At 35.6% G+C, this 12,440-nt stretch overlaps 1 protein-coding gene across 4 annotated transcripts in view; it reads left to right on the forward strand.

Moving 5' to 3' along the window:
- The first annotated feature begins 2,869 nt into the window (after positions 1 to 2,869).
- mcph1 (microcephalin 1) overlaps positions 2,870 to 12,440 on the forward strand; it is a 70,022-nt gene continuing 60,451 nt past the window's right edge. For all 4 annotated transcript variants that reach the window (XM_016474970.1, XM_016474971.1, XM_016474972.1 and 1 more), the window contains exons 1-10: positions 2,870 to 3,015; positions 3,388 to 3,446; positions 3,772 to 3,863; positions 3,943 to 4,061; positions 4,862 to 4,949; positions 5,123 to 5,234; positions 5,356 to 5,487; positions 7,518 to 7,610; positions 8,807 to 9,955; positions 10,398 to 10,498. In XM_016474970.1, coding sequence (XP_016330456.1) covers positions 3,410 to 3,446; positions 3,772 to 3,863; positions 3,943 to 4,061; positions 4,862 to 4,949; positions 5,123 to 5,234; positions 5,356 to 5,487; positions 7,518 to 7,610; positions 8,807 to 9,955; positions 10,398 to 10,498 — 1,923 coding nt within the window. In that variant the 5' untranslated portion in view covers positions 2,870 to 3,015; positions 3,388 to 3,409. The remainder of the gene's footprint in view (positions 3,016 to 3,387; positions 3,447 to 3,771; positions 3,864 to 3,942; positions 4,062 to 4,861; positions 4,950 to 5,122; positions 5,235 to 5,355; positions 5,488 to 7,517; positions 7,611 to 8,806; positions 9,956 to 10,397; positions 10,499 to 12,440) is intronic.

A 12,440-nucleotide genomic window follows, 5' to 3' on the forward strand; every position in this document is an offset into this window, starting at 1 on the left:
GATCCACAGCGCAAAGTTGATGTATTTCCTCAGCGACCAGCACGGATCAGCTCTAGGCATGATGAAGCGGATATCGTCCTCTTTTGGAAGGCCAAACAAAGTAGTTTCGCTGTCACAATGAAACACACATCTCCACAACATGGCGACAACAATACTACAGCGAGAATAAAAGTTACGCCTTCTTTCCTTGCGTGAACATTTGGGCGGTGTTATGCAAATCTTCCCACACAGTGACGTAGACATGTGGGGGCGTGTTTAAATGAGGCGTTTTAGGAGGGCGTGGACAAGTCTTAACTTTTATGAAGAATATCTCTTTGGGTTTGAGACTTTAGTCTTTGCAACTTTAGGGATCTTATCTATGCACAAACAGCTTGTAACACTCCAAAGAGAAAGGAAAATTTGAAATTGCATCATATGACCCCTTTAAAATGAGACAAATCTGCTATTATTGTAATCTCCAATCTGTTATTTATCAGTTCAGATAGTTCTTTAATGCTTCGCTATCTAGCAGAAGACACCAACCGGATTTAAATTCCAGTTGCACAGATGGGGAACATTGTAACACTGCATTACAATGTGCCCCACTATAATTAAACTATTGCTATTCTATGACATTAGCAATGTAATGTACACTATATACTTCAATGAATTTTAATGAGAAACCACGAGAAACAGGCGAATAAAGATTGACAGTCAATGTTTAATGTTCAGAAGTTACTATTTCAAGAAATGAAAAGCATTTTGGTTCATTTATATGGGCCATCCCAAGCATGGTTGCAATGTGTTCATCAAAATCAGATTATTTTTAATTAAAAAAAAAGCCATTATTTTATTTGAAAAAGTTAATAATTTTATTTTATTGACAAAATATTTTAGTTTGTCTTGTGTGTGTGTGTGTGTGTATATATATATATATATATATATATATATATTTTTAGTCAGTCAATGTTACCTATGGGGCATGTTGTCACATTTCACTTCCATTTTTGAGGGTAAATAAAGAAAAATGTATACACTGTAATTCTGAAATAAAGCATTGTATTTGTACTAGACAAGTGTAAAATTGCTGTGGATAAAAAATTATACTCTGAACCCCATGTGGATTTACACAAACTGAGAACGTCAAAAAGTGTGATGTTGTGCCCATCCCCTCTCCCCTATTTCATTTTTGCAATAATTTAATATTTCTACATTAAAATATAAACTTTACATAATTTATGCAAAATCCATCTATGGATTTTGTTGACAGTGATTTATTTTGATTGATTGTTAATATCTAACATGTTTTTTTATTTGCTTTGAATTTATTGATTACATTTAAGAATGTACCTTTTTTTGCTCAGTGTTATTTCAGGATTTTGATCCCTCAACTGAGAGAAAACATCCTGTTTATTGTATTATAATGACTATTTAATTATACACTTCCACAACACTTAAAACACTTAAAAATAATATAAAACACTTAAAATAAAATAAAACACTTAAAAATAATAAAAATCTTAAAACTTCCACAACACTTAAAAATAATTAAAACACTTCCACTGGTTTTCTCAAAGGAATCGATGTACATCTAAACTTTGAATAGGATAGACATGTTGCATATAATTGTACAATATATGAACCTCAAAGCATGTTACTCCATAATGATGTTCTAGTTGAGGGCATTTGTAGTGTATAGGCATAGGGACCAAACATAACTTCAAGCCCAGGCCCCCCCGGCCCCCAGCCCCCTAAGTCCTGCCCTGTTTGGCCTCTCAATTTTCTGAGTAATTATAGCTACCTGACTAGTTACTGATTTTTGTGTGAAACTGGAAGACTTTCTGAAAGTATGGTAGGTAGTAGGTAGAAAGGAACATTTAAAAGATAAAAGATAATAAATATATTAAGAAGATAATAAATATATAGTAACTTATGAATAACTTTGCTATTGTATGAACAATATGTAATCCTGTAATCAATAAGTCTGATTGAGTATTTTAAATTGTAATTTACTGACTTGCTCTGTTGTCAAACAACAACAACAACTTGCTGACGATACAGCTGCTTAACGCTCCTTGGTTTAAAATTCGTAATGTTTTGTTATCTTCTAAAATGTTTTGATTTTGTAATTTATTTATATAAATTATTGGTGAATATCCCCAAGTACTCTGACAATGCGATCTATGGGGATATGCAATTTGTTTTCAGTCTAAAAACAAATATAAAATATGTCTAAATGTATAAAATACAAACTGAAAATGGATGAAAACACGGCTTTCGGATAAATAACAAGTAGGCTACTTTGGAAGTGTTGTTCATCATTTTTATTTTCATATAAAAGCAACATAACTTAAATTACATCAGTTTATTAGCGAAAACATGAGCACGTCAAGTCAAGACACATCACGATTCACGCGAAATCCGCCTTTGATCTGTCTGATCCGCTACAAGCACTGAGAACTGCCACCCTGTCACTCGAACCCAGGGTTGCCAGGTTTTCACAAAAAAAACCCGCCCAATTGCTACTCAAAACTAGCCCAATCGCGTTTCGACGGGGGTCCCCGTTAAAAATCGCGTTCCGGCTGGTAAAATAGACGTTTTTTTTGGCGGGGCTCCCGGGTTTTACATCTTAGGGGCTAAATATCGCGTTATTGGTGTCGCTTCAACCCGTGGACATGAAAACAACCCGCGGCAACAGTGTTAAAGTAGCCCAATTCCGCGGGAAAGACCGCGGACTTGGCAACACTGCTCAAACCCTCACTGCAGCCGCCTACTCTCGTCACATGAGGCGGCCCCCGTGGAGCAAAAAGACAAAAAAAGGGGGCGCGGCCAAATGGTATCAACCAGCTGGTGTAAGGAACGTCACTGAATTCCCATCATGCGTCGCAAAAGGAGCCATTACCGCGAAAACACGTTTTTTACAGTTGTGAATGGTCAAATGAAAACAGTGTGTATCAACTGCACGATGTACATATATATAAAAACAAACAAGGATAGATTTTTTTCGCAATATTGATGTGTTGTTCTTTGGTTAAGGTGAGCAATGAAAGGTGCTTTCTGACAGAACACTTTAGATGACTGCTAGGACAACGTCTCAAGTAACTTATACCCTGCGTTTCACCAGATTTGACTTGAAGATCAGCAGTTGCCAATGCTTTTTTGTTGTTGTAGTAACTTAACTGTTACTTGCTTTTTAGAATTGGCTTTGATTTTTTTTTTTTTTGGTGTTCGTTTTTCATGAGTCAATGTACTTTAAATCTTGATTTGTTCTCCGTTAGCAGATTGTGTAACGTTATATAGCTAATGTAAAATCTTTACTGAATGTATGTTACCATGCTTGTTTTCTGTTTTGCTTGAATCATGTTGAGTTTATCATGTTCCATTTTCCGTTGGTTGATGCCGTTTTAGAAGGAGACCTTTAGGATCAACTATGACAGGAAAAAACACTTCCACTGGGTTTCTCAAAGGTATCGATGGATATTCATTAAATTAGGAGATATTACGATGATTATTCACAAATGTTTTTAGAAATTTATATTTCCAGTCTTGTTTTAAAACATTATAGCAATAATAGCTGATTAGCTTTATTGGGTGTCATTACCAAGTAATTTGAGAAATGAAATAATTTTTTTTCTTTAGTCAGAAATGACCTTAATTTAGTTTGTTGGATTTTACTACCCTCTTCTAACTTGCATATTTTATGCCAGTGGTGCCAAACATTTAATGCTATTATGAATCAAAATTTTTGTGTGAAGTGAATGTTTATCCACTGTCCTCTTTCTCCCTTTTAAGATGTGGTGGCGTATGTTGATGTGTGGTCTGCCAGCAGAATGGAGGATTACTCTGATCCATTCATTCAGCAGCTGCAGGACATGGGTGCAGAGGTGACATTTGTTAATTTTGGCAGTTGTGTTTATGAACAAAATTAAAATGTAAAATAAATGAATGCATTTTAAATGACAGGTATCTAAGACACTCAACAAACAAGTGACCCACGTAGTCTTCAAACATGGCCGCCCGTCCACATGGAAGAAAGCCCAGAAAATGGGTGTGAGGATTGTTTCTGTCCACTGGGTAGCAAGGTAAAAATGAGTATCACATAGAACTAGTCTTCTGCATGTTCAGGCCAATATCCTAAGAACCAGGAGTTATGTAAATCTGCAAACATGAATAAAGGTTTTGTTCTAGACAAAGTTGCCAATTTAATTTCCAAAGGTTAGGCATGAATAATTGGTTAAAAAGTAGAGCCTGGCAGAAATGAGTCTTCTTGAACAAATGAACACACTTCATTATTCCAGTGAAGGGACAAAATGATGAAACTTTTAAATATCTGCTAATGATTTTCTTTTAAACATGATGTAATGGATAGTTCGCCCAAAAATGAAAATTCATACACATTTGAAAAATGACAAACTAGAGAAGTAATGCACCATAGAAATGCCCCTTTTTCTGTCACATTTAAAAGTGCTGTAAATATCTTTACATTACATACAAAAAAGGTCCCTACTACTTGACAGATATCATTTGAAATAGGAGCCTAGATAAATCACATCTGTCTCTGACAGCATTAGTCCTTGTATAAAAAAAAGTCAGGAATGCAAATCATCCTGTGTTTTAGCTAATTTAAGAACACTCTCTCACCTTGTCAATCATTTTGCATATATTGATTTGCTAATATCTAGTTGATTGAAATTCCATTGGAGAGCAGAAATCTGTTGATGCCAGTGACAGCATGTTCTTGTGCTGTTTTAGTTCTCTGACTCCATTAGTGATCTTTTCCTCATTTTGATTGTTGCATTTCTTTGGATGGCCTGTAGATGTCTCTAGACCTCAAGGTTTCCTTTCACGTTCCTTTCAAATTCTATTCATTGTGATTTTGCAGATGTAAAGAGAGTAATGAACGTGTAGATGAAAATCTTTTTCCTGCTCAAAATGAAGAGTCCAAACTTCTTCATCGAAATAAAAGAACAGTAAGGAAATTAAACATAAATAATATGTAAAACAGCAAACGTTTTGACTTGTTTTACTATTTTTGAAATTGAATGGTTTCTGTAAGAATATTATACATATCTTGGTAAATATTAATAAATAACCTCATACTTGCTTTTTTTGTTTGTTTGTTTGTTTTTCATTGTTTTTGCAGCACCGTTGCATGCAACCTAGAGATATTCCTATAAAGACCCCTGAGAATGACAGGCGGCTGAAGAAAAAATTAGACAAGATGATGGAAGGCCTGATCTCCTCATCCCCCATTGGTGAGAAAAGCACACCTTTTTTTTTTTGTTGTTGTTGTTGTTTTTTTGTTTTTAATTTTTGTTTATTTCATTCAACAATTTGTGAAGGTTGTTGTGCATTTGGGACTTTGTTTTAATACAGTTTCCGACACATCACCATTTGTTATTGATGAGGAAAATGGAGTAGTGTACAGTCCCTCTTTAAAACGCTCTGACAGCATGGCTCAGCGACTGAGAGAAATGAGAGCTCAACGTGAACATCTCTCACCCACTGGTATTTCCTCAAATCCTTTTGAGAACTAGTTTTCATTTGTAAACTAATAATTTTGTGTTCTACCAGACCGCAAAGCTTTGTACTGAATTATAGGGTTGCAAATTCTTTTGGTTCATAGTGGATCTGCTTAATTCACTATTTCAAATAGTTTATTTTTGATTTGATAATAATGAAAAACATTTATCCACCTTATTTAAAAAATTTAAGTTAGAAAGAGCAGCACCCTTTTGCAGCACCGTTGCATGCAACCTAGAGATATTCCTATAAAGACCCCTGAGAATGACAGGCGGCTGAAGAAAAAATTAGACAAGATGATGGAAGGCCTGATCTCCTCATCCCCCATTGGTGAGAAAAGCACACGACCATTTGTAACTTGCAAGGTTTCCGGTGTCATTTGTTTTGGGATAATTTACCTGTACAAAAAGAGTCTGTTATGCTGCTTGATATTTCAAACTGGTATTTGTACTGGTGTTTATCATATTATTTTAATCTATTACAATCAGTGCAGATTTGTACTTTATTATTTTAGTTATTTACCTATAGCGGCTAATGAATCCGTAAAAAGAAAATAGCTTACTTCCACTTTGCAAAATAAGGTGGATAGGATTCTTAAAAACTTCCCCTATTCTTTCTTGGGTGCAGGAACGTACCCCACAGCATACCGAAGAATATTGCAACCCTCTGTTGTGAATAGTTTGCACACATATAACCCAAATTATTATTTTTTTATTTTTAAAGGTGTCATGAACTGAGAAACCAAAATCCCCTTGATCTTTTCACATATAAGAGGTCATTGTACTATAAAGCATCCTGTAAGTTTCAGAACTCAAAACTTTCTCGTTAGTCTAGAACAGCTTATATCGAAGCAAGTCTGCCAAAATAACAGCTTGTGGAATGTACCACTCTATGATGTAATAGTGTCGGTAAACACCGCCTATTAGTGTCGGTTCTCCACCACCAGAAGAAGATCAACGCCTGCTTCTATATCGCTGCCTGTTTAGCCCCGCCCACTGATTCACGCATGTAGTGTTGACGAGAGAGGCGAATACGCAGGTCTACGCAGAAACCAAACGATAAAGATGGCTCCGAATATAACAAGACGCTGTGCAGTGCCAAGTTGTGGAAAAAATAGTCTTTGCATTGCCTTCCTTCTGATCCCAATATTAGGACCGCGTGGATGAATTTATTTTTAATGAAGTTCCAGACCACGTCAGTAAGAACTTGGTCCACTGTTCACTTCATTTTACCGCATATTCATTTACAAACAAGGCACAGTTCGATGCAGGATTTCCAGAAAGATTTAAACTAAAAGACGATGCTGTGTCGACTATATTGGATCTGACAGTAATGTCACAACACGCAAGTGTGAGTAATTGTTTTTATTACGTGATTACTATTGCTTTGTCTGTTAAACATATCGTTTTGATATGAGTGTTTATGCGGTATTAAGTTAAATCACAGCAGTGTCCCATCTGTGAAGGGCGTAGACTGTCAAACATACACAAATCTTAGCCAATCATAGCAGTGGGCATTTACTTCTGAGTCTACAATCCGCCACACCCATTCAAACAGCGTTCAGATGAGGAGGGTCAAAAACAGGACAGAAAACAGCCTATTACTTCTAAATTATGATGTTTTTTTATTTAAAAACCTTGATAACATTATAAGTGGACCTCACAAAACAGTACAAAATAAAAACAGGCAGTTCATGACCCCTTTAGTAAATGCATTGAGAAAAATAAATGAATTATTACACTCTACAGCATTGGTCTCAAACTCTATTCCTGGAGGGCCACAGCTCTGCACAGTTTAACTCCAACCCTAATCAAACACACCTGATCCAGCTATTCAAGGTCTTCAGGATCACTAGAATCTTCCAAGCAGGTGTGATTTGGAGCTGGTTGGAGCTAAACTCTGCAGAGTTGTTACCCTCCAGGAATTGAGTTTGAGACCACTGCCCTACAGAATCTCTACACACTGTAGAAATAAAGGTCTTTCAGGTATTTATTTAATTTTGTCTTGTCCCTTAGCCTCACAGATGCTGGATAGTGCCTCAGAATGTAATTCACCTTTGAGACCACCTCTTGGGGAATCACCAACTCTGTCTTTCTTGCAACAACTAGGTTTGGGGAAACAAAAGTATTTTTTGGTAGTAGAATAATTGTAGCTTTTAGGGATGCACTGAATTTTCAGCAACCGAAATTATTTGGCCGAAAATTAGAAAAAGACTGAATAAATTGTACCGAACAATGACATTTTTGGTGACTCAATCAAATGGCAACCAGCGTAGAGTGAGATGCGCACAGCAAATATGTCGGCAGTGTGTAAGCGGAAGCATTTAAAATTGGCAGAGAAAGATGCAAAAATCATTACAAGCACTGACAGCAAGAGACTGTTTAGTACTGCATCGCATGTCTTTGCGAAATGGCCGTAAACAATTAGTAAATTAACTGCATAATGTTATGTTTTCATTCTGCTTGTTAGCCAGGGATCAAAGTCCAAAGTGCGAGGAAAATCTGCGCTGAAACAGCATTACTCGTCAGTTGCTCAGTAACATTTTTATGAATTTTTACAAGGTATGGGTGTGACAATGTGATATGTGCGACAAACATCTTCCCAAATTCGTAATGAGAATCATTTATAACTATATCTCTGCTGTGTTGTCAACAAGAAGCACTGAGGTCCGACAAAATAAAAGCTCCATCAACATTCATAAATGTTAGTATTGCAATTTTACTGTTGTTCTGTAAAATAAAGACAGTATTAAAGATAATAATAATTACAACAGTTTTATTAATACATTTATTATTAATTCACACATAGTGTTCAAATTGGGATCTGTAATATTTTCTAATGTTTTAAAAAGTCTCCTTTGCTCAGCAAGCCTGCATTTATTTGTACAATAAAAAATATAAAAACAGTAATACTGTGAAATATTATTACAATTTTAAATAACTGTTTTGTATGTGAACATATAGTAAAGTGTAATTGATTGCTGTGATCAAAGCTAAATTTTCAGCATCATTACTCCAGTCTTCAGTGTCACATGATCCTTCAGAAATCATTCTATGTTGATTTGCTACTCAAAGTTTTCAGTTTTTTCTTTGAAAAGAATTTTAAAAAAGTACATTTTGGATTTTTCATTTATGCAATGGTGAAAAAAATTGTCAAAATACATGGGGGGGGGGAACGTATTCGGCCTTCGGCCAAGTGTTTCATTTTGTTCGGCTTCGGCCAAGAATTTTCATTTCGGTGCATCCCTAGTAGCTTTAGTAAACATTTTGCATTATATTAAAGTAAATATGTTGAACTTTTACAGAGGAAGAGCCTTTGGATTGCTTCTCAACCTCTCACTATCATTCCTCCAAGAAAAGAGATGAACAAGAAAAACAGAACTGTAATAAAAAGTTAACAATGAAAATGACAAGTAAAGCAAAAAAACAAACACCTCCTGAATCAGACACAGCCATGGTTATGTGTAATCTGGCTGGTGTTGAAACACATAGTAAAGTCTCACCTATATTTTCCCGATCAAGAAGGTCTTCAGTGAACAACATTGGAGGAAAGAAACAGTCCACTTTAGAGAGTTACATTGATAATACCTGTTCTGAAAGAAAACAAAGCTCACACCTCAAACCACAAACTGAAAACAGTGGTATATCTACAGAGTTATCTGGCAGCCCTGAAAGACCTGAAAGTTCCTTGCCTGAAAGCCTGACAAAAACCAATCACAAAAACAGCAAAAGTATACAGCAATCCAATGATCTGCAGACCAACTCCAAGCGTTTATATTCCAAGAAGCAAACTTCATCAGGCAGTTGTTTTACAGAAATTGAAAGTGATGGATCGGTAACTCCCAAGCCTGTTCGTAAATTTCAACATCAAACTTCTGCTGTTTTGTGTTCTGCTGACTCGGTTGCTGATGTTCCTAATAGAGATGTTGTGGATGGTGAAGTGTTTGAAGACTACTTCTTACCAGCCAACAATGCCCTTAAACAAAAGGTCATTTTATTTGGGTCGACCTCAGAAAGATTGCACATGCCCGCTTTTGACCTGGAGGACTCAAACAAGAGGAAGGGCAAGAGATCACTTGGTAAAAAGCGAAAACATGAAAATATTGACATTAAAGACTTGTTGGTTGGCTCATCAGGCCCTGCTCCTGAGACACATGAATCAAGGCCTGAATGTTTGTCTGTGGCGACATGTGAGTTGCCCAGGTTTGAAGAAATAAAACTTGAGGCATCGGCAAAGAAACAGAAGACACAAACTAGGTTAAGCTCTGCTGTTCTTTCTGAAGGGAAGTATAAAAGCTCAATTGAGCTCAGTCCTGCTAATGAAAAGAAGACTTCAACGGCTACTTCTCCAGTGTCATCCTCAGCGGTTAATGTGAATCCACAAATACAGAACTGTCTTGAAACTGCCCCTGACCCCAAACATGCCATTGAAAAGAGACCGATGGGTTTAAAAAGTATGTAAATTGTTGTTTTATTTTATTTTTTATTAGTATTAAATGGGATCTTGCTTATCTCTAAACACAGCTGAGTTTACAAATTCACAAGGCAAGGCCTTGGCAGTACATATATAGAAAGTATGAAAATGTAAAAGCTTTATTTTAGGTGAACATTTGCACACTGTTTCAAATTGTCTTGTCAAATTGTGGCTATGCAATGACATCTAGGTCACTGCTACACTGTGATAAGATTAAATTCTTTACATTTGTATACTTGAAAGCAAGGAATTTCCTTTGTGATAGTTGAGAAACACTTCACAATAAAGCATGCGTTTAAAATGTTGCATGGTTGAATAAATGTTTTAAGAAACACTCTTATCTGCTGCTCAGCTGTGTCACTGTGCACCTGCTGTGTGCTGCTCTCCTCTCAGCTCAACTTTCTTTGTTTGCATTATATCAGTTGTAGGCAAAGAAAATGAAAGGGCAACTGATGGGAGCATTGAGAGAAGTCCTGAAATGAGTAGCAAACCAAGACACATGAAAAAGGACAAGTTCATGAAGGTAAAGTAGCTACAGTTTAGTATTTTAATGTCTTTTAGCTAGTACTAAACGTTTCCGTTGGGCAAAAAATCAAGGAATTTGTGTGAGCTAATTTATGATTTAATATATATTTGAGAAATTACAAAAAATAAGTGAACTCCATATCACACAAGTAGTATTGGCATTTATTTACCAACCCAAATTTATTGTATAAATATAAACAAAAAGCAAATATTGAGATGACTTTAAGATGCATTGTGGTTGGCACAGACTGTTTATCCAAATTAACATGAAAGTAAACTCATGTAATTTGGTCTGTTTTCTTTTACCTTGTGTCGATTTGTTCATTGCTTTTGATGGTATATGTGTGTAATGCAACCTGTCCTTGTTGAGATCTGTCTAATTTGATTAGCCAAGAAGCTGGTAAATTTGTGCTAAAATACTGTAGACTTTGATTGGATAGGACAAGCAACGTTTTTTCCACCCTTTTAGTAGGAAAGGGCTGTTTTCCATATGTAGGTTTTGTTTGTTTTTTTGCCTCTTTTACATTTTAACAAGCCTTTTAAAGCTGTGTTTTATGTTTCCACCCAAAGCTTTCAGCTTGATGCTTCTGTGGAGTAACATAGCATGGCCTAGTAATGGAGCATAGTAATGATTTCAGATGCAGATGTTATATGCTACTCTCTTTGTTGCTTTCCTGGCTTCCTGTGTGTTTTCTTCACCACTTAAATTCGCACCTGGCGAGTTCTCTTTTTGCTTTCCCTCAGCCTGAAAAAACTCCCTCTTGGAACACAGAGAGATGGCTTTCACTCCTAGAGGTCGTCTCTATATGATTTCATTTCCACAAACTGTAACAGTAAATTCAAATTTTACTGGATGCAGAGTATGATCATTTAAATTGTGTAAAGTTTGGGCAAAAGCAGGATTGGCTTCTCCTCTGGAACTTTTGCTCTGAGTGAAATTCTCACTCAGGTCAGGGTTATTATAGTAAACTAAAAGTACAACCATAAAAATGTTTTTGTTTCTTGGAATAAAATATAAACCTATATAAATGACCTCACAGTTGATCTGGATGCAGAGTATGATTACTTAAATTGGGAACAAATTGGGCATGAGCAGGATTTTTAAAAATAAAACATAAAATATAAAAACTAATTCAAATAATTAATGACTACAATAGTTGTGAAAGTAAAGTAACACGGAATTATTGCATAATTGCATTAGTGTTATAATGAGAGGTGATCTGGTGTTTGAATTTGTAGTTTGTTTTAAGTGGTTGTTGCAAAGTGTTTTGATAGTTTTTTTTTTTTTTATGGCCAATGGTGATATCTTAGAGCTGAAATTAAATGTATATTTATTGTACATATTTACTAAAGTAGAAATTATTTGAAATTATCCACAAAAAAAAAACTGAGTCTGTAATCCTACTATAGTATTTTTCACAAATAAAGACATTTAATAAATTGATTATGCATATAACTGAATTAAATGCAAACAGTGCGCTCCGTAATCTGGTAAGTGTGTGCACTGGGGATCATATTTTTTTTTTCAAGTCATGTCATGTAGTCCATTTCTATATTGCAATACTTTATATCAAATTTATAAGCTTTTAGTAGTTTTGTTGGGAAAGGCCAGAACAGAGACTGGCCCCCGTTTCTCTCTTTGTGACTAGAGACCACATATTAGAGAGTGCATGTACCGGCCACAAAGCTTAGTGTGTCATACTCAAAAGAATTTCCTTAGTTTGTGCAAGGGGTTCACACCAATTCTTTGTCTTGAGTTCATGCTCCTTTTAGGGCTAATAGTAGTGTGTGTGTGTGTGTGTGTGTGTGTATATACTGTATGTATATGTATATATATATGTGTGTGTGTGTGTCTATATATATATACCCCCTTCAATTTTTCACTCTTTGTTATATTGCAGCCATTTGCTAAAATCATTTAAGTTAATTTTTTTTCCTCA

The sequence above is a fragment of the Sinocyclocheilus anshuiensis genome, unplaced genomic scaffold (genome assembly GCF_001515605.1).
Source record: "Sinocyclocheilus anshuiensis isolate Anshui unplaced genomic scaffold, SAMN03320099.WGS_v1.1 scaffold232, whole genome shotgun sequence".
In the NCBI taxonomy this organism is placed as follows: domain Eukaryota; kingdom Metazoa; phylum Chordata; class Actinopteri; order Cypriniformes; family Cyprinidae; genus Sinocyclocheilus; species Sinocyclocheilus anshuiensis.